Source organism: Phyllopteryx taeniolatus, chromosome 5 (genome assembly GCF_024500385.1).
Source record: "Phyllopteryx taeniolatus isolate TA_2022b chromosome 5, UOR_Ptae_1.2, whole genome shotgun sequence".
NCBI classification, from domain to species: Eukaryota; Metazoa; Chordata; class Actinopteri; order Syngnathiformes; family Syngnathidae; genus Phyllopteryx; species Phyllopteryx taeniolatus.
The window spans coordinates 5,594,600-5,621,665 of NC_084506.1; the positions used below are offsets into that span (position 1 = coordinate 5,594,600).

The following is a 27,066-nucleotide window of genomic DNA, read 5'->3' on the forward strand; positions in this document are numbered from 1 at the left end:
CTTGTCTTTGTAGTGTATTCAATTAAATATAGGTTGAACATGATTTTCAAATCATTGTATTCTGTTTTTATTTATGTTTAACACAACATCCCAACTTCATTGGAATTGGGGTTGTATATCAATGCTAGTTGCGAGCTAGTCATTACGTCAGGGCTCAGAGCCTGCCTCTCTGCAGCCTGCGGGAACGTGTGCAACGTGGGTCGCTTGGAATTTTCCTCTCCCGGCTTAGGAGCTGTGAGAGAAGGCACTTTTTTGATTGACAGCTGAAAGTGCCAGAGAGGCGGAGTTTTCAGAGCGTTCAGCGTGTCGCTGAACCCTAACCCACAGCGTCTGCAAGCTAAAAGAACGTCTCCATTCTTCACCATTTGGAAACCTGATTTCAAATACTTTGCAATTGCTTTCATCCAATCATTAATTGGTCATTAACGAGACTATTTTCTGTGATGTGTCAACTTTAAAAAAAATAATTTGTTTTTAAAATAAACTTCAACTAGGAGTGGCAATAAGCAGCTTGAAAACAAGTAATTGGCCTCCTTTTTGAAGAATTGTTCACAATCAGCCGAACTGTGATTTGTTGTGAAGTTCGCTGCGACCATAACTCGTGCTAAAAACGCGAGACAAAAATAAATAAATTTGACAGAGCGATGGCTCACATCTCCAAAAACTCATAAGTCGGGGGTCACTCGATGGTTGAGGTGAATTTGTACTTTCCTTGAGGATTAATTTTTGTGACAACCTTTTGCTGTAAATTGCTACATTTTGAAAACAAGTATCTGTACCTTCTAGACGTGTGTGTGTCTGTGTGTGTGTGTGTGTATGAGAGCGCGAGTGAAAAAGATCAAACTGTGCGTCTTACATTGCAACTCTTCCACCCACTGAGCAGGCACTAATCCACAAGTATGATCAAAGCACAGCATGGCAACAATCACACACACACACACACACACACGCACGCCTTATAGTTTCATGTGGACAAAGGTATTGGGACACCACGTACTAGTAAGTTGCCTGGTTACAATTATATAAAACTCTTTTCTGTATCCATCAAGAATGAGTGGCAATATTCTGCATTTGACCAAATACCGTGTCACAAATTCACATGCAAAAGAGATACCGCGAACTGCTCGGAAAAGGGCAAGCATAAAATTTTTTTAATAATTAATAATTTCAAAAAAACAAGCTTGAAGAGTAATTGTGTGAAGGTTGTGTGTGTCACATTCATTTGGGCCAATCAGATCACATAGAAGTAGACCACTAGCTTCACAAAGGCTACAGCGCTCCTCTTTGCTTCCCGGTTCTGATAAAACTGCCGCTACGTTAGCATGTTTAGCATCTCTACTGATTTCCAACCGTTATGTTTGTGCGACTCTTCCGCTACTGTAAATTGACCCCCAGTGACAAAAAAAACAACAATTCAAACCGGGCTTGTAGTAAGAGATGTTTCTGCCGTTTTCTACATGCGGCGCACTCCGACGATTAGTTTCGAGCTGCATAAAAATGCCTTTATGAAGGCCGCTGTAATATCGGCGCAACGGAGCCGAGTACATAAAAGCTTAGTGTGTTCCCCGCAGAAAATAAAAAATGTATCTTGAAGGAGGACGTGCTTCTCGGCCGACCGCCTTCCGCCGGGTACGGCTATCGATCTGGACGATCACGATCAGATTATTCTGCTGCCCACACCGCAGGAGGCAGAGCGTGCCGGAATACTGACGACCCGTCCGTGGCCTCGCCTCCCACTGCTTCTTTGTGCAGACAAGACAGGGAGAGACATAAGCCAAGGTGAAGAATAACATTAACATATGGGTGCAAATCTGAATGAAAATGCTGAATTTTTAAACAATAACTCTCCAAGACCCTGAATCCTAATGGTAGATTCAAATGCGTTTAATCCTAACATCGGTTAGGAGAAACTTTAGTGGTGACTGGTTTGTAATAGCCGCTGCAACAACTCTGACGCTAACTGGGCTAATTCTATGTGGCTCTCAAACATTTTACACCAAGTACCACCTAAAAATATACAGTCGTTGGTTTTCCGAGTACCGCCATCATAACCAATATTAAAATACAGGATGCTTTATTCCCTCAACATTTATATTTTTTATATTGTGAGCCACTGTAACATTATGTAGATTGAACTTTAACACTGCTCAGATATATAATCGGTACTTAAATTAATTAGTAGGTATTGCACTTACATAAAATTGTTTTTCTGTTTTCTTTTCATATCACTTCCTCCTTCCAAAGCTGACACTTGTGATTGGCTCTCTCTGATCATGTGCCATTCTGCTATAGTCTCAAACATGACATTATTTTCCAAATATGACCTCGAAGTGACACTTTGTGGTGCAATTTATTCGTTTGACAGTTTTTTGTTTTTTTTTGAAAGGCTAGACTGATAGTTGCACCTTTGAACGTTGGCCTTTGAACAGTTTCGTCTTTATAATTTGGACTTTTCTATGGAACGTTCACTTACCTGGTTTGTCATCTTAACTCTAAATTGTACATGTTTGTCATTAGGTCAGCATGGTATGGTATGGTGGTTTTCCACATGCTGTAGACATAATGCTAAAAAATATATATATTTAAAAAAACCTTTTTCCTATGTACTATGTATTGTAACAACCAAGTGTCCTATTGATACATTCATTCAAAATTAAGAAAAGTCATCAAAATGTATCCATCCATCCATCCATTTTCAACACCGCTTATCCTGGTTAGGGTCGCGGGGCGCCGGAACCCATCCCAGCTGACTTTGGGCGAAAAGCGGAATACGCCCTGAACTGGTCGCCGGTCAGTCGCAGGGCACATATAGACACGGACAACCATTCGCACTCACATTCACACCGTCACTGAGTGGGAACTGAACCCGCGCTGCCCAAACCAAAGTCAGGCTAGTAACTTGTAATTGTAACCAACTACATTTCCAAAGTAATCTACCAGACACTGAGTATTCGCACTTGGCTATTTCGCACCACTGGAGTGGGTGCATGCTAAGACCTGGTGAGGTGTATAATAAGCCCCGAAGTGGCGGGAGGGGACGACATTCAAATTAAAACCGGTGGGAGTATATATGTATGAGTAAGATGCGACGCAGAAACCGAACAAGGAAATTCCATTTGGAAGTGAAGCCAAAATAGCTGACATACTGCAATAACTCAGCTAGGGCGTCAGATTTGGGGCAGGACAAAGACCTTTGCTGAATAATGGAGAGGGCCAGCTGAAGACTGAAGACCGAGAGCGCCGTCGGTTCAGCTCGAAGCGCCTCTTCCACGGCGAGAAATGTTCACGCATGAGGAATGTTTGTATAATTAAGAGAGGAAGCTGGCGAGCGGAGGAGGCAGTGAAGGGATGCAGCGATGGGGGGTGATGCTAAAAATAGACTATCGATGGACTGATTATCATAAGAAAAGGTGTTAGTGTGTGTGTGTGTGTGTGGGGGGTCAAAAGATTCAGTTGCTCGGGTATTTTCATAGCCGTGGGCAAAATATCAGTGCGTATCTGACTCTAAGCAGCACGGTGATTAGTGGTGAGCACATCTGCCTTAAAGTTGAGAGGTCCCAGGTTTAAGTCTAGGCGCAGGCCCGCTTGTGCGGAGTTTGCATGTTCTTCCCATGCTTGCGTGGGGTTTTCTCGGGTAATCTGGTTTCCTCCCGCATACCCAAAACATGCGTGTTACGTTCATTGAAGCCGGAATTGTCCATGAGTGTGAATTGTTTGTCGAAATGTGCCCCGCAATTGCCGACTAGTGCGAAGTGTTTTTGTAAGCATATCATTCACCTTGCCCACGGCTTGCCAATGTACGCGGGAGCTGCATTGCAAAGTTGGCACATGGCAAGAAGTTTTTATGTCCACGTCTTAAGTTCAGCACTGCTTAAACGCAAAATGTACACTTTCCGTGGCAAGTTTCTCGAAACAGGACCTGCTCTTGACAAACCACCCGATGGAAGGCCTGCTATACCACCAATGTGGAAAACACTGAACTCCTACAGCAGGCATTCACGCAAAGCCAGAGAAAGTCTATCTGAAGGACTGCACAAGAACTCAGCTCAGCATTAAAAAAATAAATAAAAAGCTCGATGCAGTGGCTGTTTCGGGGAATGACGGACTTCAAGTTGTTGAAAGCTTTCAAGCAGAAGATTACGATGCTTATCGACATGGATTGTGTTAATTGTTACTAGGCGCTGGAGCCGCGTGACGACCGTGACGGTTCTCAAACTGGCACTGAACTGCAGTCGGGGACAGAAAAACTTCTTGCCAGGTGGCAATTTTGCAATGGTGCTCCAATCAGGTTTCAAATTGGCCTCAGAGGGGCCAGCACCAGCACTCGATGACCACACCATTTTTCTGTCCACTAATTGGTTGGTCAGAACAAAACTTGTTACCGGCAACTTCGATTCAAAGACGTGTGATCCGCACACATTTAATACATTTAAATAGCAGTATCTCTGTTTAATATGATGTATTTTAATTGAATGTTTTTAACAGTGGTTGTGAACTGCCCCAGATGATGTACGTGGCAACGTTGCGTTCTGTTTTACTGCATTTTTATGTAATGTTGATGGTTTCTACAATTGCAACATGCCGGTGGTGGTACGTGGAGGTGGATTGAGTTGGGCAAGTCCCCACCGAAGACGCAAAATATGAAATTCACTGCCCACCACTGCCTAATACCATGGAAAATGGATGGACTTCACGTCCTGTTTCTATGCTTATGAGCCCATCCAAACAGAAGGTATTCAGACCCGCCCGTTTCTTCCACCCTCGGCCAGCAGATGTGACGTGTGACAGCAGGTCTGCAGCGAAAGGAACGATCGATTGCACGAGCACGCACACTTCCTCATTTGCACTCCAAAGCGTACTCGCGGCACGGCGGCAGTCCGACACGAGCGTCTGCTGCCATGACAACACGCCATTGCTTGGCAACACGCTAATTCCGTAGCAACGAGATGGACACATAAGCAGTGGAACATTTTGACTGGATCCAAAAAGGGACAATTTGTGCCACACAGCCTTTCAAAGAGTCCAAGAGAGTGGCAGCTTAGCTTGAGCAGATGCAGCAGATTAAGCTGCATTTCTTTTTACTACATAGTATCGTCCTGCTACTTACTGTAATGCCCTTGTATGTGGGAAAGGAGAGCCATTGTTTTATATTGAATACAGAGTAGAGCAGGCATTCAATTTGCAAAATTAATGCACCATCAGCTCCTAGTTTGTCAACCAAACAGTCAAGTTGGCGTGATGATCATATGCCAATTTTTTCTGTTCTGCTAGCAACAAATGCGCTGCATGTGGCTTCGTAATTGGCTTTCGTTCGATTTCACATCACAATCACGAAGTCTGGGGCTGACTGTTGAGCACACGCACAGGAATTTGCCATCACATCTATTGAACAGATTTACGAGTACATCGGGAAAGGGAAAATATCACTATTTACACACCCCACATTACAGGGTACTCACTCAGGATAATTTGTCTGCTTACTTTGATCATAAAAAATGTAACAGTTAATGTTCGCCATTGTCAACCACAACCGTTTTCCTTGTCCGAGCAGATCAGAGAGGGGGAAAAAAAACACCAAACACTCGTAACCCACCCTACAGCATAGGACAATCGCTCAGGGTAATCTTTGAGAGACATCCGACAATCGGGCCTTTGCTGACTTTCATCAGAAGAGAGAAGAAATGCTGAAATTTGGTCCGACTGTCGTGTGTGTACCCCGCTTTAGCTGCATTACAATAGGTAGCCAACATCGGTCTTGAGGCTATATTACTGAATTTAAAGCTTAGTTTGAGCCTATCCGTCTACATTGTCTTCTGGTGTCCCACAGGGCTGAGTATAAGAGCCCATCTCATAGTCCTTTAATGCTCTTGGGGGAATGTTTTACTAATTCAAAAAAAATAAAATAAACAATCACTGAAAATATCCAGCTCCACTTTTTTATTCCTGGAGGGTTTTAAATAAAAAGTCAGAGCAGCTACTGCTGTAGTTTTATCCATATAAAGTCACTACTGGCTTGAGAGGTGCTATTTTCACTCACTGCAGGTCTCTTTCTAGCTGCTGTGTCCTGCATCAATCAATTACTCCAACGCCTTCAGTGGAGCGAGCTTACGCCTGGTTAGCTCGGAGTCATTCACATTACCGTGTTTGAGTCGGCTTGCCCTGCGATTTTCTGGCAACCAGTTCAGGGTGTACGCCGCCTCCTGCCGAGCTGTGATAGCCTCCAGCGCTCCCGCGACCCTTGTGAGGATAAGCGGCTCAGATAATGGATGGATCGATGGAGTCTGCAGCTTTCACTCAGGTGGCAGTGAAGAGGGCGAGGGGGCGGGGTAGCGGTCCACAGGGAGGACCATGGCTCGCTGGGTGTCAACCCTCCAGTGTAAATGACACTCTGGGCTGGGGAACGGTCGACCACTGTGGATACTGTCAGCGAGAGGGTGAGGTAGGGATGTGAGGTCGGTCGATACACAGCTTGGAGCCAAGAGCTAAAAGCATATTATTGTCAACAACATTGAGCACCAGTGATCAGTTCATCTCTGCAAAATTATTCTAAAATGGCATACAATACCAATTTACACTTTAACTGATTCTTAAAATGTGAGAGGAAAACAGTGGCATGTATTCTTTCAGCTCTTATAAGGCCTGACTTACGAAGATTCCAAATAGCAGGCATTAAAATGCCTGTTCACTCACTCAAACAGATTGCGTGTGCTATAGGGAAAATGTCAAAGCGGCGGAGACCACCGTGTTTAAAAGAGGGTTTTGCGCTCCAAGTACAGTAGCGCTGATGGTTTTCACTTTGAAAAATTTGGTAGAGATGAAGAATGAAAATGAAGTCTGAAGTGATGGAATAAGAAGTGGAGCAGGCAAACAAACATAACTGAGTTGCAGAAGAGAAATCTATCATTCTGATCATTTTTATGGAGGAAGTAAGTGCACAATAGCCACATTATCTTTGATTTAACTCATCCCGAGTGTTGGATGTACAGTATCTGCCCATCCGGTGTAACATTGCATTCAAAATTTGGGATGGCACACCTGGACACTGCTTTGGGAGAGCGCAGTACCAATTGTGCGCTGGAAAGACAGAATGAAATGCAGTGTTGAAAATGAGCTTTGTCAGACGCGATATGGCATGACTCCTTCTTGTGACCGGCGAGGAACTCAGCCCTTAGATGATTCAGAAGCTTCCCAATTGCATTTCTGAATAAACAATATTTTACTCTAACTTTGATTTCTGGCATTTCAAAAAATGTTCACACACGCATAAAAGATCCGTTTTATCAATCAGCTCCTCATCCAGGTTATGCACAGCTGTGCCGTTTGTACCTGCCTTTCAGGCGCGGTATTTAAAAGACGCAAAATCAGTCACCAAAATTCAGCTCATGTTTGTTAAATCACTTTTACATGCTAAATTCATTTATTTCCAGAAATTCCACACAGAACACACAAAATGAACTGTGAGCCAATTTAGCGGGTTTGACGCCCGGTTAGTAGATCAGATTCCACACCGATTTTGCAGGTGCAAACCCATTTAAAAAATAATAATAAATCTAATCGGTACCCAGTAATTCAGGCCCATACTCGAGATGACCAACAGAGCATACCACACCCATAACGATATAATATCTCTACGAACAATTGTGACTTTAGCTTTAACTTGCGAGTGATCTTACTAGCCGTCAATTTTTTTGCTTTGTGCTGCAAGCCAAAATTTGAGGTCAGAGGAAGCTTGGATTGCGCCACTGCTCGAGTGAAGTGAAAAAATACGGAGCAGCTAAGGTACTATAAAATATTGAACAGGTTTAACATTTACGGTCGTCAGCTCTGACCATTTCGCGAGCATATCAGGGAGGGGGGGGGAAATAATCGTTAACACACCTCAGGATAATCACTCTGGGTAATCTTTTAGAGACGTCGGTCCTTCGCTGACTTTGATCGGAAGCGAGGACGACCACCGAGCAAGCCGGGTCCAACACACTGAAAGGGACAACACGGTCTCTTGTTTTACGAGCTGCTGGTGGAAAACGACTGAGTGGGGCTTATGAACATCTTTGCAGAGGACAGATAGTCATTAAAGTCTTTATGGAGACGTTGTGTTATCCACTAAAAGACAAGTGCAAGTGAAGCGGCTCCTGTCAACACGTATTACTATATAGAAGGAGAACAAATATATGGCCTTGTTGCCTTCGTTTATCTCAGATCTAAAAGATGTCGTTGGTTGGAAAGAGTACACAGCATGTTGTGTTGTTTGCGTCCTAAAGGTTTTTATTTCTTGATTATCTATTTTCTATACATTTAGGATTGCATTTTTTCGTGTTCAAATACTTTTCCAATGTGTTTCAAAAGTGAATTTGAAAAAGTTTCAATTTGTTTCAAGAGTGTGGAAGGGGTATTTTAAGGCACAAAACTGTCAAAATCATTGCCGTCTCAGGCCACATTGTCGTTATAGTTTCCCTTAGAGGGCTGTTACGAGTGTGAAAAATCATATTTCTATCCAGTATAATCACTTCGTGATATTATTATGTACACACAATTTCCATTGTTATTGTGTAGATTTTTTTAACAGATTTCATTAGAAATCAGATGTCATGGAATACAATTACAACTAAATAAAAATACTATTGTTCAATTATTGTTAATCAGGGATTTGGTGAAAACAAATGCTTGTAAATATCTGGAAAAAGTGAAAAAAAAAAATTGCAATTTGGATACAGATAAAAATGAGAAGTACAAAACCATTGAGTAAGAAGGACAAAGTCGACACTAGACTTGCTTTTTGTGGGCCACAACAAATGAAATAGACTCTTGTGGCTTAAACAACTAGTCAAAACATTTTTTTATATGGTCTTTCTAAATCCTGGATTTTCACTTATTGGGGTAACTCCCGCGATAAATGGGGGAGAACTGTTGTCCTAAAAAATTAACACAGTGAATAATCTTCTTGGTTGAGGTAATCAAATGATAAAAATCAACCCCGCGAGGTGGGCCCACTTGATTCAACCAATCAGCGCACGCAAAATGTATCGGTTCAATGACACAACCTTGCATTCGTTTAATTATATACTGATTAAAAGTACACAAGCAAAACTTGAACGTTCCCTTCTCTGTCTCAGGGTGACATTGATCGCTTCCCTTCCCCACCCCCAGCCCTCCACTCTGGGGTTTCCGGAGGTGATGGAAATCAGGTCTGGTAAGGTGAAAAGCGCCTTTATTAGTTGGCAGCGATGAGTGGCGCGTGGGGACATTGTCGGTCCCGATGACGCACGCACATACAAAAAGTCATTTGAGCATTTATTGAAAATGTACTTCTTATCAAGTACCTGTATATTGAATAAATGCTCAAACTTCTTTCGATACGGACGCGCAAAGAACTCAATATGGCGTGTGTGTGTGCGTATGCATGTTTATGCAGAGAGCAACATCAAAAGATGCCTTAGATGAGTCCTTTGATGATGCCCTAACCAGAGTCCCTAAGTCCGATAAACGTGTCCTCATGGGTGACTTCAATGTCCGAGTCGGCACTGATCCCAATCTGCGAACGAAGATAAGCGGAACTCACAGAACTGGGAATGTAAACAGCAATGGCGTGCGACTCATCTCTCTGCGCTTTGAACATTTTCTCAACTCAACTCAACTTTTTTTTCTAGACTTCACTATCACTATCATTCAGATGAAGAACAAATACATAACACCATGGTTGCACACCCGGTCCATGTACTGGCACCGCTGGACTATATCATCACATGACCGCAAGACCAAAAGAGCGTCTGCATAACGAGGGTCTTGCGTGGGGCTGAATGCTGGACCGACCACCGGTTAATCAGATCCAAAATGAACCTGCAAATTTGACCACCACACAAGTAACAGCAGCCAAAGAAGCATCTCACTTGCAGGGGCCTGGAATCACCAGACTGTGTATCCCATTACCGTAAAAAAAAACCCGATATATTTCTGTATATTTGAATGACAATAAATGTTAAGTACACGGAAACGGAACATACTAAAGAAAAATGAATGGTGGCTCGAAAAGCCCAAAAGATCTAGAGTTACGCAGATACCAACAACGCCCGTACTAGGCAAAATAAATCGTGCCAGTAAGATTTGCAGATGGGCTTCAATTATTCAAGGACAAACAGCAAATACGCAAGCACTGAGCACTTCAACTCGCTACTGAAAAAGAGAAACGCTTTGCAGCCATCAGTGCTTATTGCGCTCCCAGACCTCCCACCATCACCTCCCTTGATGACACCCAACATTCAAGGAGGTCCTCTGTGCAAACCGGAGTGTCAAGAACAGCGGGAACCCTGGCCCCGATGGACCTCGGGCTGAATTTTAAAGTAGGGAGGCTACCTACTGATGCGGCAGCTATTTCACTTTATCCACAACATTTGGCAAAGTGAGAACCTGCCTCCAATCTGTAAACATGGTAACATTGTCACCATCTATAAAAAGTAGAGTGACAAGGAGTGCAGTGAAAACAGTCGGGGGATCTCCCTGCTCTCGGTCAGCAAGGTGTTTCTGAAGTTCGTGTTGGCTCGACTTACCTCTCTAATTGAGGACATCCCTCCCAGAGACACATTGTGGCTTCAAAAAGAACAGAAGCAGGCTGGAAATTATTTTTACTGCCCGTTGAAACCAAGAGAAATGCAGGGAACAAAACAGAGACGTCTACCTCGCCTTCCAAGACCTCCCAAAAGCCTTTGACACAATTCACCAGGACATCCTCTGGAGCATCGTCAAGAAATTTGGCGTTTTCCTCGAAATTTCTCAGCGTCCTCAAAGTGCTACACAACAGATTGCAGGCGTGTGTGTTTGTAGGCAGAGAGCAGTCTCCCTCATTCCCTCTGAGTGTTGGGGTGAAGGAGGGGTGTTCACTGGCCGCAGTGATATTCAACCTTTTCAGCCAAACTTCACTTCCACCAGTCCACAAAGGAGGACGGTGGCGTTTCACTCCCTTTCCGCCTTGACGGGAGCTTATTTAACATGTGACACCAACAGACAAACGAAGAATTCGATCAACGACAACCAGAAACTGCAATACGCAGTTGACTGTGCACTCCTCATCCATTGACCAGCTGCTATGTGAGTGGCATCGTTGTACCCCTCACTAAGCTTACTGATCAACGCACAAAAAACTGAAGTTCTATGTCAGTAAAAGTCTCCATCTTCCATGCCTCCAGTCCTCCCCATTAACGGTGCAGCCCTCAACATCACTCAACAGTTCGACTACGTTGGTAGTATCCTGACTCCAAAATGCCAGATCGCCAAAGACATCCAGGCCCGAATCAACCGGGCTGCCTCTGCGTTTGTTAAACTGCACTCCCATGTGTTTGAAAATATCAACGTTCGAATTGAAACAAGAGCTATAGTCTATGTGGTCTTATGGCGCAGAAGCCTGGACAACCTCCTGCCATCCCACGTATCGCTTTGAGGCTTTTAACATCAGATGCCTCCAGTGCATTCTTGGCCTCACCTGGTAGGACCACGCCCCGCACAGGAATATCCTGCAACGTACTGGGTTGATGAACATTGAGGCAACTCTAGCGCAGACGCAACTACGGTGGGTTGCCCACACAGTCTGGACTGCACCGCCAGCTCCCGTCAGCTAGCAGAAAACGTGGAGGGCAAAAGATGAGATCAAAAGAACCGGTGTGTTTGGTATGCCAGAATCGGGTCTTGCACCTAGAGGAGAATCGCACCGAGAAACGGAAGGATTGACAGCAGTGAAAACAACACCCAGAACCAACATGGCCACCTAACTCAAGCCTCATTTACCCCCACTGTGGCAAGATCCAGTATGTGGCTCCAGGATTGTGCTTCATAGTCACGTTCAGTGGCATCGTTGCCAACAACAATAACCACGACCAGGTTCTAAACAGCAAAACAAAAGCTTCGTCTTCTTCAACTACAACGGAGTGCCCAAGTAATTAAATACAGTATGTGTGTGCGTGTGTGTGCGCTAGGAGAGGTGAGGACGGATTCCAGCAAATGTCAGCGCTCAGCGAGCGTCACAAGAGTCCCATCATCGCTGTTCATTAGTCTGATCTCGGAAGAAGCGCAGAGATGGACGGCCACAACAACAACACAACGGTGACGCACAATCTCGCCTCCCGCAGCTGCACAGTTAAAGGATCGTACCAGAGGAGATGAGCTAAAAGCAGCCGTATGTAACAGTTGTACCTGAACGCAGCGATTCCCGACTACCGTGCTAGGCATGGGAATTTTCTAATTCCAATTCCACTTAAATATGACAAATGTATTTTGTCATTTTGATATTGAATTTTGATATTCATTATATATAATTTTTGTCATTTTTGTACATGCAGTTATTGCATTTGTACTTAAGAGCTAATTATTAAGGAACCAGGCAGGAATACCTCCCTTTATAATTTGCTCTTAAATACAGTTGACATTTGATTACATTTAAAACTCATAATAATTAGCTTGGTTTGATGTCCATTAAAGTGCATCATGACTTAATAAGCAGGGGAAAATGGGGGTTCCAGGTTGGGACCAATTATTAAATATGTTGGAGTTGGGGTCCTTTCCGCACTAATTTATGGAATTGTAACTCTCTCACAATCCTCAATAATTACATTTGACTTATTTTACATTTCTTCCAGCTTGATGTTAGTTAGACATGAAATATTAAACATAAATTCACTTGTGAATTATTTATGGAAGCATGCCCAGTATGCATAAACAGCTGTGTGTTTATGAATGGCGTATATTATTTTGAACATATTTCACATATTCATATTTTCTTATCTGTCAACAAATGCACCTGAGAATCTATTCAGTGCTAATAACAATTGACACCTGTAGGGTGCGCCGTGGGAAAAAAAATAAAAAATAAAAAAATAAAAAAAAAGATAAATTATCTTCAATATTCCAGAAGTGTAATAAACTCCTGTTGCAGTTTTCTTTCGTACGCAAAGCACCAACAATGACGCAGAGTGCCAATCACGTTACAGGGAGCGCATGAGCACATCAATGCGTGTCAGCCATCTTGAACAAGACTCTGCCGGCAGGCAAATCGCCCGTTTAAGGAGCCACTCCCTCAGGAATGATGTACATTGTACACATGCACGCACACACGCACACACACACACACACACTCACACGGAAGGTAAGCGCAAACCACAAGGTGTAGTTTATCACACAACACACAAATACGAAATGAGAGCGCTTGCGAGGAGCTGGTGTCGGCCACAACTCACGCCCAAACGCTCACACATCAAATGCACCGGCCAACCAGCTCCTGATGGCACTCACTAGGCCATGCCCCTTTAAGGCACACATCTAACACGAATACTACAGTATTTACAGTAATTACACTTTAGAAAAAAACTGTTTATTCCTCTTAATTCTCTTTTATTAAGTCATGTTTTTTAAAATACAAGGCAGCAGTATTTTCTTTATCAGAAACAAAAAGTGTGTTTTTTTTGGGGGGGTGCTGGCGGATTAAGAGCATTTCAATTAGTTAGACTAGTTCTAGTACACTCCCCTCTATCACACACCATTTCGGTGTAATTTGATAATAATTGAACAAAATTATTTCCTTGGAGTTGCCTTGTTCTTCAATGAAATGACAAAGACATCTTTGAAAGACTATTTCAGTTAAAAAGCTAGCTTTATCTTGGACCCGGAAATATAAAAAAAAAAACAAAAAAAAACCTCACTTTACTCAATTCACAAAACAAAACAAAAAAGGATGTCTGCTTTTGTATTTGAACTCCTCAAATGTACTGTGTACTGTCACTGCTTCTGAAAGTATTTAGGCTAGCAGAGATGATGTTGCCTTTAAGTACAGTTTGTTTCCAGCATTTACATAACGGCACAATCACCACCTCGATACTCACGCACGCAAAATCAGGCCCGTCGTCCTCATCATTCCAATTCAAATCAACCCACTTAGCATGAGAAAATGTATGTCTGAGGCCCCATTCGCAGTCACTTGAAGAAACTAAAGACGGCGTCAGGGATCGTTGTAGGAGGCGGCAATCACACGAGGGCGCAAACGCAGACGAGGGGAAGGAGGCGAAATTGGTCACGCCGCCACCAAATCATCCGTCAGACTTCGAGTGCCGCGTCGAGTGTTCCTTCGGGAGGCCTCGCGTACGGACAGCGTCCGTCTGCCTGGCCGGTCGTCTTCCGTAGCGACCGTACGGAGCACGGGTGTCAAACTCAAGACCCGGGGACCACATCCGGCCCGCCGCACCATTTTATGTGGCCCGTGAAAGCAAAACATTTGCGTCCACTTCCGTGACTCTTACAAAAATCAGTCCCAAAATTTCTAATTGTCATATGTAATAAAGCATCGCAAGCATTCTTTCATTCCTAACTCTATTTAACTCACTTTTATTATTTCTTTATGTTTTATTATTATTTATATAAACGGGACAATGCACATTAGTGAACACCAGTACAATATTTGTGTAAACATGCCTCAGTTAGCATACAGCTAATTAACATCCGTAGTCTCTTGGCAGACTTTAATTGTAATTTATTGAATTACATTTTTCACATAAAACAGGGTCTAAAGTGCCTAACTTGCAAGTGGGAAAGTGCTTTCGGTATTTTAGTGCCGTTTTTACTTGTGTAAGTTTTTGCCCGTGGAAAAGAAAATGGAAGGTTTTATTTATTTCTTTCTTTATTCATTTTTTAATATGGGACTTTCTCCAAACGCGCGTGGGTCTGTATCGTATTCCCCTGTGACAAACTGTCCGAAAATGTGAACGTTAACGCAACACAATACTACGCAACTGATGACCACCTTTATTGTCCTCGTCCTTCTCCTGTGTACTTTACATACAGTGCACGATAAACGACACAAGCAAAAAAAAAAAAAAAAAGTTGGACGGCTTTGTAGGTTAATGACTTGACGCATTTGTCTTGCTAGACAGAATGAAAGGCTTGCGGTGATGAACTTTAAGGGAATGAATCACCTCCCGCAGCTCCTATTAACATCGCATTTTACGGCATTTTTTTGCAGCATGGGCGCGAGAACCTTTGTACTCAAGGGCCACATTTGACTTTTCAAACGAACAGATGGGCCAGATCATTTGGGGATGAGGTAAAAAAAAAAAAAAAAAAAGAAAGAAAATTAAAAGATAAAATGGTTATGTAAAATAGTCTATTTTAATTATACTTTTGTATGCTGTGTTTGTATGTTGCTTTTCGCTCATATTGTTTTAAGCTGCAGGCACACTTATAGCCACAATACTGGAGGATTTTGCAACTGAAGCTCTTGATATTTCCCTATAGAATATTGGCCTTACACACATCAGCTTTTTTTTTTTTTTTAATGTTTTACTGTAAGTCATGATCAATGATTCTAATAACATTCTAGAGGCTCGCTTATGAGATATCGCCGTTGACTTGGTTTTATACAGTTTTTTCCCATGCTGCACTTGACTGAAATTGCTCTTCGAGGAGTTTCTAACTGCATTCAACAGTTAATTTATTTTATGGCTTCACTTAAATGTGTGCACACATCCTGTTTATAAGGTTAAGCGGGCTACACAAAATTTGAGCACTTTGCGTCTCTCGAAATCAAATTCAGAAAGGCCCGATTATCGGATGCCCGCGAAAGGTTTTCCTGAGCGATTATCCTGCAGTGTGTTCGGAATGATTTGAAAACCATTTGGGTCCGAAAGTCGTTCGTGTCAAACGTGTTTAATATTTAAGATAGCAAATCCTGCTGGATGTTGCCGGAGACAAACAGAGGAACAACTGGTTTGTATAACGTAAAAAAGGACGAGGACTTACAGTGCCAGACGGGCTAAAACTTAGCATAGCTACTATTGCAACACTTTCTCCGTCAATTGCTGTCAATTCAATTCAACAGAGTTAAGAGCTTGGTCACGGAATTAATTAAAGCTGTAAGTTAAGTTCTCACTGCACTGCATCTCCCTGTTGAGTCATGATATTTGTGCATACAGTAATGATTCATACAATGTGTATTCTAGCCACTGGGCGTTATAGTCATGAAAAGCAACACGTTCCAAACAACATTTTGACACTTTGTGTTGATTCAGAGTTATTTGAGCTGCTTAGCGACGGCGCATGTGGGAGCGGCGAGCCGTCGGAGCCGTTTCGTAAACATGAACTTGAAAGCGCTCTCCAGAAACGTTACTAACGCGGCATAAAAATAACCCCGCGAGCGTCAAGACGTTCAAGGTGTCGTTTCCCTCGCCATGCGATCATCGCTTTTACTTGACAGCACTCGCGGCCTCTTTAAGCGGCCGGGCCACGTTACCAGGCGACATCTTCATCCCCTCCACCACCTTCACCTTCTCCACTGGGAGGATTCCCTGTCAGCGAGGGCTGCTGGGTGTCCAGCGCGCGTCCAGATGTAAAGTGACAAGCTGCGTGTATTTCTAGGCTGTCTAAGGAGGCGAAACGTGAGCCTCACTGTTGCGGTTATTTATAGACCTTTTACCGATTCCCCCACGCGCGCAACGCAGGCTGCGGGGAGATGGTTCTCCAGGGGAATGACTTACGAGGCTCCCTCGCAACTACCTGCATTTGCTTCACGCCCGCCGTGCTTTTCCACACATTTGCACTTTACTCAGCCTTCCATCTCGACTCCTCGCTCATCCACCCGCAGCGCCATTGCTTCTTTTACAATCTGAGACACCTGATCGCTGCTTCTTCCCCCTCCCCTAAAAAAACAAATCATTCTTTACTAGCATTATTTACCCTACCTCGGTTGAGCCAAAGCTCACGCATATAGTGGTGCCTTGAGAGTTTAAGTCATTCCGCAACTCAAAACATTCACATCTCAAATCATCCTTCCCCATCGGAATGAATGGAAATGTCATTCATCCGTTCCAGCCTCCCCAAAAACCGAATAAAAATAATTGTGGTGTTTTTTAAATAACGAAAACAGCACTCTATGATATTGTGCTTTACAAAATTAGTAGTAGTAGTAGTAGTAATTATTATTATTAGTAGTAGTAGTAGTGGTGGTAGTAATTATAATTAAATAGAATTTAAATAATTAAACAGTTTGTGCATCATGATCAATTTTTTGCGGCTCCTTCTAGTGTATGTGTGTGTGTGTGTGTGTGTGTGACTTGGCCTTGGTGCTGTGTGATAAAGTTAAGCAGACAGAAACGAAGAAGAGTTTCACAACCACTGTAAGTGACTAGTTAAGCTGTAGTAATCGTAACCGGGCTTACGTGGAGTCTTGCATTGCAATTAGAATTGGGTTAGAAGCAGCCCAAAACAAGTGAAAATGCTCCATATGAACACCTCAGCCGCAGTAAACAGGCTGAATTCGAATGCATGTTCATTGGGATATTTGAATATTCCTTTTGCCAAACCGATCAGAAGTAACATTTTGTCAGAATCGGAATGGTGCCGGGCCGCGCTCTGCCTGCGCATGCTCTGTCGTGCCGAAAATGTGCGTATCTATGCGTTGTGTGTACAAACAGGGTTTCATACGGTTTACAAAACAAACAAACAAGTACATCCCAACACTGAGTTGTGTGATGTAACAGGAAATGCTTGATGCCTGCATGCGAGTCTTGCAGCATTTTAAGTATACACACACACACACACAATTCCTCCCACGTCCTTCGGCGCGACAGCATGTGATGCAGAATGGCGTCTGCTCGTCAAGCTGACAAGACGCGCAGTGACAGCGCGGCGGGCGGAGCAGTGCGGACGCGGGGAGGGGAAAGAAGAAAAAAAAAAACGGATTTTCACAATCGCTCGCAACCAACACGACGAAGCGAGCCCGCTGGCCGCCGCCGCACCATCGCACGTGAAGGTTGAGCGGCACGGCCAGTGTGTGTGCGTGCGTGTCAGACTTTCAGCTTATTTACACTTTACCAGTTGATTTCTTGACATTCTATACGTTTTTATACTTCCATTTCACAATACAGTGCAGTTTTCTTTCTTAAAAACATGAAACAAAAGATGCGGTGTTTCTTTGGGGGGGTGGAACAGATTAAAGGCATTTCAATTTACTTCAATACTATTCACCATATTATTATATATTAAAATGGTAAGTCAATACACCAATTAACTAATGTAAGGAATTAATAAAAATTCCCCCGCCCCAGCAAAAGGTCGTCCGTCACAACGGTTGCGACATGGCATGTTTAAGAAGCCAGTTAAATATTCAGCATGCGAATCAAAATGAGGCACAGGACGCCTGCGATCTAATCTTCCATTCCACTGTACTGGGCTTTGTTAAATGATTGGCATTTTAATACGGGGGTGTCACCACTGTAGCTGCACATCACGAGGAGGGGGAAGTCTTCCCACAGTCAGACACAAGGTTTTTTATTAAAATTTTTATTTTATTTTTTTTAAATTGAAAAGTGGCGAAAAAGCCACGGTTCACACGGGCGTTTAAGCCGGCTGACTTGAACTTTGTCCCGTGTCGTCACCGACAAAACCAGAAGGAAATTGCAGACAAAAGTGGACGGCCAAAGAAAAAAGGTTACGAATGAGACGCTTGTTTGTCGTTTTATCCATCTATCCATTTTCTATGTCACGGGTGACAAACTTAAGGCCCGGGTGCCGGATCCGGTCCGCCACATTCTATTATGTGGCCCACGAAAGCAAATAAAGTGCGTGTATTTCATGTTCATGCTAAATGGGTGGCCCCTTATTACATGACTTCAGAATTTTAAATTCAATTTGTTGTCAAATTACACACTACTATTCAAAAGTTTGGGGTCAATCAGAAATGTCCTAAATTTTTTCAATGAAAAGAATTACAAGTTAAGAATTAGTCCTGTGCAGTGGTTCTCAACTGTTGTCACCCCGGGCATTTTCCTATTGTTGCATAGTTGGGACCCACGTATATATTCAAGTTAAAAACAAAAAAGGTTAATTAAAAAAAAAACAAAAAAAAACTGGTGATTAACATGAAAAACTGCATGTACATGCATGAATAAAGTCAAATTACATATCACAATTACACAAAATACGGCCACGAAAGTCCCTTACCTAAGATGTCCAATGTACTAATATATATACTATTACCTTTCGCACTCAAGCATCTTAAACTTTTGCTATTTTCCAAGCAAAAGACAAGTGACATATTCCGCTTTTCACGGGAGTTACGCCTACAAATTTATACATACACACTACAAGTCGGAACGCGTCATAGTCTGGCACTAACCTACACTAACGCAGTAGTAAAGTCACAACTACAGTAGATACAGTATTTGTATGGAAAAACCATGAATATAAAACAACAGCGCTAACGAGCTAACTATAAGTCGCATTTACGCCAGATAAGCACTGAAGCGAAACAAAGGCGCTCAAGTTCCTATACCATGGGGGAGGGGGGGGACCAAGCAGGACCCAGTGGGACGCACTGTAACTGTTAACGACCACATATTCCTTGTCATCTATAGAAAAGCTAATTTCTTTATTTTTTCCCCCAGAAGGTTTTGTTTAGTGTCTCATTAAAGTGTGCAAGTCTAGCTATCCCTCTTTTGAATTAACTCGTCAGAAACAGGTGTACCGTTTTAAATGTCTTTCCTTTTTAAACAGATGGTAATGTTGTCTCTTAAATTGGCTGGTCGCATAAATTTTACAGCACAGTACACACGTAAAATGGAAATATAAATCAAAGCGGCAAGCGGCGACCAACGGGCCCTCCCGCTTACTTTTCCATGGCGAGCGCTTGGCGTGATCATCAGCTGATTACACTTTGACGCCAGGCACCACCCACATTAGACGTTGGCAAAAACAATTACTTCACAATTTAGAGTCGGCCATCTGTCCACGTGATTTTGATCGGGGTTAATTTGGGCAAATTCCCAAGGCAGCAGTGCACCATTTTCACAACCTTTCACTCCATCAACCTTGCAATTTAATGAAAGCATTTGTTATTAGCGGTGTCCCGATCCGATCTTTGACATTGGAAATCGATTCGATGTCACCAAAAAAAAAAAAAAAAAAAAAAAAAAAAAACGATTATCAGATCGGACTGGATCTAAAATCTCCGATTTGACCGTCATACAAGCGGTCCATTCCGTACGCCGCTCCAGCACTTCTATGCAGCAGCGCCCGGGCGGCGTGGCGCGCCAACGTGATCACAACAACAGCTTGCTAAGGTGCTAACATAGTAGCAAGGAGTAAGAGTGAATGTCGCTTGCTTAAAGTCGTTTATCGACACTCCCGTTGAAGTTCACTGTAAAACTAAACTCGCATAAAAGAATTACACCTACTGAATCGTTTCGCTCTTTGCTTTTGTGCACAAAAATCGCTAGCTCAAAGCTAACATACAATAAACGACAAACACCATTGACGAGCTCACGAAAACTAGCATTGAAATCGCGGCACTTATAGCTCTCAAAATAATGAATATTGGTACACAAATGCTGTATAACCACATACGAACAGGCAATATAACAATACCTTCTGGTCTATATTCTTATAATAACAGTTTAGAATCACGACTACTTCTACTTTCTTTGTTACTGCGAGTTTGTATCTCATCGCGTGTATCACACTGCCCCTCAGAGGCTGAGACGAGCACAGCAGGAAACGCGATTGTCAATGGGTCTGTTTTTCCTCATAACTACTGTTGCTGATTAATCTTTTTATTGCTATTATTATGTTTAATATTATTAATTTTTGAAAAAAATATTTTAGACTTGTTAAAGTAGGACTTTATTCCCGTAAAATTACGATATTTTCCACAATAAAATTATGGATTTCTTTTCCTCATAAAACCCTTATTTTACTATTGAAAAATAATGACTTAATTCTATTAAAATTACAACTTTCCTGTAAAATTATGGCTTTGATTCACATAACATTCTGATTTGATTCTTTCAAAATTGTGACATTATCATCGAAGTACAGTTACGAAATTAATGTTTTTTTCCTTTGTATAATTATGGAATTTTTCCTCATACTAAAATTTTCCTCAAAAGGAAAACAACCACTTTCATAAAATTACAACTTTCTCATAAAATGTCAGAAAAACTGACTTAATTTCCCTAAAATTGCGATATTTTCCTTGTAAAATTATTGATTTTTTGCTAATAATTTTTTTATTTTATTCTTTGATATTATGATAATTACCCTGGAAATGTGTATTTCCCCCCCCCACTTATAAAATGTTATTGAAAAATTTACTTTATCCTCATAATATTACAACTTTCTTGTAAAATTCTGGATTTGATTGTACTAAAATTCAGATTTTTTTTCTTGCACAATTACAACTATATTCTTATAAAATTAGACCTTTCCTGCAAAATGATGGATCTTTTTGCAAAATGATGAATTCATCATAATCCAACGCAAAAAAAACCTAGAACAAGCTTTGCAGAGATGATTTAAGACTATACAGCTCACCATTCAACCCAATTGAATATAGAGAGACTTTCAATGCAAACAACGTGTGGACTCCACATAAAGACAACGAACATGTGCAATATGTAACCCGATCAAAACACACACAAGAGCGCTTCCACATTGAGCACGTCCGCACGCGCCGGGCAATGTAACGCGTTTAGTAGTCTGCAGAGTCATGCCGGGGAGCCTTGAAGCTGATGCACAAACTGCTGCGCGCTGACAGCAATGACATCGCCCTCCAAAAAACACATGCAGGGACACACACACAAAATTGTGCACGTCTACAATGCAGCCTCTGGGCATTGTGTGTGTGTGTGTGTGAACGTAAAAAGACCCATCAGGATCATGGAACCAACCCAGTGACGTTTTGGTGCGTGCGTGTGTGTGTACGTGTATGTGTGTGTGTTAGCTGAAAAGGGGGGGGGGGGGGGGTAGCAGGGGTTGGGAAGTCACTGCAACACAAGCCTCGAGACAAGAGGCTGGTTGCCGTGGAAACCCCAGGCTGAAAGCTCGGCAGCCGGACGACGGCGAAGGAAGGCGGCGAGAGACGGAGAGAAAGAGCCTGTGTGTAATGTGAAAGGGAAAAAAAACATGGAGGAGGAGCGCAACACATCCTGAGGGCGGCAAGCAGGGAAACTCAAACAGAGGAAAACGGAATGAAATGGGCAGGTGGGGGAGGGCTGGTGGCGGGGGGTGGTGGTCTACCTAAGTGAGTGATAAAAAGGCCATAAAAGAGACAATTGCACAGACGGTGAGGATGCTGAGAGGAAGAGGAGGACAAAGGGAAAGGAGGAAGACTCACAGGGGACGGTGCGCAGGTACAGGTTGTCTCGGATGATCTGCTGGTGGTCGTGGTCCACGGAGCCTTTGGAGAAGCGAAGGTTGAGGTAGTGCCGCAGGTCCTTGTCAACAACGCCCCCTGCCAACCAAAGAAAGCGGAGAAGGCTTACATGTGGCCACGCGGCTCGTTATCCTGCACACATACGTACGCCGAAATCCTTTCTACTTATTTGACAGTTCACCCTTATCGTTTATCATGGGGGATACGTAGTGTTCACATGCGGTACTTAAAAGCACACACTTGGACTCGGCTCAGGCGCACGCTGAAGTTGGGTAGAAGAGCACGGCTCAATCAAGCAAAAAGCCTTCGACGCCAAAGACAAGACAACAAAGGCTGCCACACACCCGCGCACACATTCGCGTCATGGCAATTGTGTGAACTTTTGATCCCTCGTGGAAGCGCAAAGTCAGCGGTTGCAGTGACAAAGGCCCCGTGGAGGACGGAACGCCCTGAAAAAGACGACGCCTTGCTCACGGAATCGACGAAAGGACAGCGTGGAGGAAGCCAAGTGTCCTGCTCCAGCATGTATTGACAAAGGTCTTGGGACACGCCTCTTCATCCATGACTCAATCAACGGTTGACCGGATCCCTTTCGTTCAGTCTCCATCTTCGACAATTGTAGGCTTCAAACTCCGCGCCGTCCTCCTCCTTCCTTCCCCAAAGAAGCACCAGACGAGCAACGGGGTCAACACGGCGTGCGTTCACAGAACGCCAAACACGTCTTTAAACGACATCTCGCCACATTGGCGCTCTGGCTGGCGGCCGGCGCAGATTAACGCCGCGATTAGCCGTCGCCCTGCGGCTTTCTCGTCTCGGCTCGGCAGACGGCGGAACCTCGCGAAGAAGTTAAGTTCTCATGATTTTCCGGACTGAAGAACATTCTCTGACTTTCATTTGCAACGTGACGAGTGGCCGCCATCTTTCTGGAATTTTCTTAAATTCATTTCCTCTTTTTAAATCCTCTCTTAAAAACATATTTTTTTCTCTCTGGCTTTGACCTCAGGCTGAGTTGTTGATTTTAATCCTTATGTACTTTTTACTATTTTATTTGTTTTAATTGGTGCTTTTTTGTTTTGTTTTTACTTTGTTTCAACTTTGCTAAATCAGTTTTATATTGGTTTTACAGTACATTCTTGGTATTTTATCTTGCTACATGTATTGCTCTTTGCTGTGTTTGTGTTTTTGTTTAATTTACAGTATGTCAAGCACTTTGGTCAATGGTCTATAAATAAAGATGGCTTGGAATGGATTCTAAAAAAAAAAACACAAACTTTAAAATCCTCCATTCATAAAAAAAACAATTGATTGCTAAAGAACAATGACCGGTTCTACTGCTACATAAATACGTTCCATTTGCGCTACTTAAGTTGAGCAAATGACGGCGTTAGAAACGTCTCGGTAATTTTGAGGCCTCGAGGTCTCGGAATTTCGGCCCGTACGATCGACTGGTGGATATTTTTAACTGAAACTTGTCAACCAATCGGAGAAGGGCTTCCCCTGGTCGCCCACGAAATGAACTGACGAGGAGATATGTGGACAAATAATGAACTTTTACTATTTTACTCAAGTTAGAATTTTTTGACCAGATGTTTTATAGCTGATATCCCACAAAAATGCGCCCCAATTTTCTCCGACACAAAAAAAGCAATTCCTCCAGAACGCATCATCCGATTTTCTTAATCCTTGCTGCGTTGTACTCAGGTTGAAGTTTCTGTTCCAATCAGACTCAGCATTTTTAGAGACTCATTTTGGGCAAATCTCATCACGTTGCTACTAGCTTCTCTCATGTAGTAGAAACCCATCCATTTTCTAAGTGCCTTATCCTTAAGTCTCGGGTGAGGACAAACATCCAATCACATTCACACCTATGGACAATTTATGGAGCAAATATGGATGTTTTTGGAATGTATGAGGAAGCCAGAATACTTGGAGAAAACAATGAGATTCGAACCACAAACCTCAGAACTGTTAAGCAGGCGAGCGAGTCACTGGTCTTTCCCAGCTGACTTTTGGGGTCCACCCTGGACTGGTCGCCAATGCGGCCAATCGCAGGGCACATATAGACATGCAAGCGTTCACATGTACGGACAATTGACGGTCTTCAATGAAGTCAACGTGCATGTTTTTGGAACGCGGGAGGCACACAAACGCCACAAAGGAGCCGAGATTCGAAACCGCGAACCTGACAAGTGTGAGTCAGGCGTGTAAACCACTCTCCACCGTGCTACCCCAAATGGAGCTAATTAAGTGTTTGTTTTACTGGAAAAGGGGAAGAAAAACAAGAAGCGGGCAGGATGAAATTAACAACAGTGTCGCACGGCTTGCTCAGCACACACTGACAATGACCTTAACACACACACGCACGCACACACGTACGCATTTGGAGAAATAAAGGCAGTGCAGTCCATGCACCTCATCTGCATCCGGTCCAGATGTTGCTATCCAAAAATATTCCCGGTATACATCCACAAAAGAGCCCGGTGTCCTCCCTGACGTCCTCTATCCTCGCCAGCCGCACATCCTCTTCCTCTTCCTCCTCGTCTTCTTCTTTGTCTTTTTCCTCCTCTCCGAGTCCTCTTGCTGGTCCTCAGCCGCCGCCGCCGCCGCCGCCGCTCAAGCGCTCGGCAGCCGGCCGCAGCCAAATTTAATCCCGGCGATGGAAGCCGAGGAAGGGGAAGGAGGGGGATGCGGAGAGACGACGGCCGTCGGGAGCAGAGGAGAAGAGAGAGGAGGAGCAGGAGGAGAGGGAGATGTGCCAGCGGGAAGCCGGCGAGCCGAACCAGACCAGATCGGAGAGATGCCGCGGTGTGGCAGCACCACCAGTCGGGTACCGCTGGTAATGCACTCCAATTTTAAGACGAAGTGTTCATCACAAACGAGGCAAAGGTTTAATTCCGAAAAAAGTATATTTGACACAGTTTGGACATTCACGCTGCAGTTAAAGGTAGGAAAATGATTCAATTAAAAATGTATTGCACGTGAACGTTAAATGACTATCGTACCGAAATAAATGTTTACAAATGTTAAAAATCAAAGATGTACAAAACTTAGAAGTTCAGATACAACTGAACTGTACTTGGGAAGTGATTCTTTCGCATGCCACTCGAGGGAGCCCGCATAAAACTGACAATCACTGCTGTAGTACATTTGTTGTTGTGCCTTTAAGGGGTGTGGCCTAAAGAGTGACATCAGGAGCTCTGACTGCAGCTCCGATTAACCATTTTCCACATCCGCTGCGTGCTCCTCTTTGTGCTTGGCTGCTTGTCCTCTTCAATAAACGTCGGAAAGTGCATCGGCGTCACGGCCGAAGTTTAGCGCACAACACAAAGCACGAAATATAGATGACTAAATAAATACATACATACATACATACTGGAAAATGTACGTTTGGGCCACTCATGATCCTGTTCTGCCTGGATCAGACTACAAGAGAAATGCGGTCTTTCCCGATTGCACAGTGTCAGACGACTGCCATAGAATCTTGCCGTATCTCAGCAAGACAGTTGCAACGCTACACGACATATATTCCGGTAGCACCGTAACCTGTCTTTTTTCATTGGGCTGTAGCTTATCAACTCAAACGCTGTCGGAGAGGCGGAACCACAAAAACGTGTCACCGGACAGACAAGCATTCGCACTCTAATTCACACCTATTTAGACACCCCAATTTAGAGTCTTCAATGAACCTAACATGCATGTTTTTGGGTATGTAGAAGGAAGCCAGTGTACCCTGAGGAAACCCACGCAAACACAGCTGAGATTCGAGCGCAGAACGTCAAAACTGTGAGGCAGAAGTGCTAACCACTAGGCTGCTGTGACTTACATACACAAGTCTAATTGGTACTTTAGCATGAAAGTGCGAACAGCGTTCCGCACAGAGGAATATCTACTTTCAATGCAAATTATCCCAGCGGGAAGCAATAAATGTTTTTGTGTGCCATAAAGTTATGTTCTATTTCTGCGTGTGAATGAGCCCAGATGCTCCCTGACGTTCCTCAAATGCTCAGCATCGCGCCCACCATATGCTCCCCCTGCGCGACCTTGTGCAGACGTCACCGAACAGAGCACGAAAAAATGTAACCCATTGAGGACGAGCTCGCAGCTGCGGACGCCAGCCAGGACACCTCCAGTGCCAATTTGGTCGAAAAAACAAAGACGTCAACAAACACCGGTAAGGAAAACACATCAACATCAAAATGTGCACTCGAAGCGCCTCCGTCGACGTTATGTGGCTGCCGGTACTTTGCCGCCGAGCGCTTCGCTGCGACGTTTTACAGCACGGCGCGACGAGAGCGGAACAGATGACAGCCGCAATCCATCACAAAGTCATCAAGGCAGACGGCAGTCGGCTCTCCTTCTGCTTGCTCCCTGGAGAGGTTGGCCGGACCACGCCGGTCGCACGGCCTCTTGTCCCTCAACTGATCCCGCCATAAGGAAACAAACAAAAAGTAGGCAGGCCTCCGCAAGAGGCCAAAAACAAATCCAAATGGAGATTGGCCGTCATTGATGTCTCCCTCCTGCAAAAGTTTGGTTGCTTTCATCTTCATTTAGGGGACTTTTTCACCGTGACGTCACTCAAACATCCGGGTGGCGAAAACTCAAGCGCGCTTCCGTCTGCACCGCTAGTAAACAAACGCCATGGAGAAAACAGGCTAAATGACTTGAACGACGATTTAGCCTTGTTCTCTACCGCTGCAGTCTGAATGTGTGAAGTGTCAGTCAAAGAAGATATTAGATATTAGGACATGAGGTAAATTGTCTGGAAGCAACGACAGAACTTTGGTCGTAATTTACATTTCAACAGTGTAAGCTGATTCAAAAATAAACATGGCGGAAATTGAGACAGTTGACACGATCATTGAAGGACTAGCTTATTAATTGACTTTGTG

At 43.5% G+C, this 27,066-nt stretch overlaps 1 protein-coding gene across 8 annotated transcripts in view; it reads right to left on the minus strand.

Moving 5' to 3' along the window:
- LOC133478083 (membrane-associated guanylate kinase, WW and PDZ domain-containing protein 2-like) overlaps window positions 1–27,066 on the minus strand; it is a 109,077-nt gene that overhangs the window by 64,806 nt on the left and 17,205 nt on the right. For 5 of the 8 annotated variants that reach the window (XM_061773661.1, XM_061773662.1, XM_061773660.1 and 2 more), the window contains exon 2: window positions 22,139–22,255. The exons of 1 other annotated variant lie outside the window; for it this stretch is intronic. In XM_061773661.1, coding sequence (XP_061629645.1) covers window positions 22,139–22,255 — 117 coding nt within the window. Of the gene's footprint in view, window positions 1–22,138; window positions 22,256–24,553; window positions 24,807–27,066 lie in introns of those variants that run through there. 2 more of the 8 variants (XM_061773665.1, XM_061773664.1) reach the window with 2 other exon arrangements.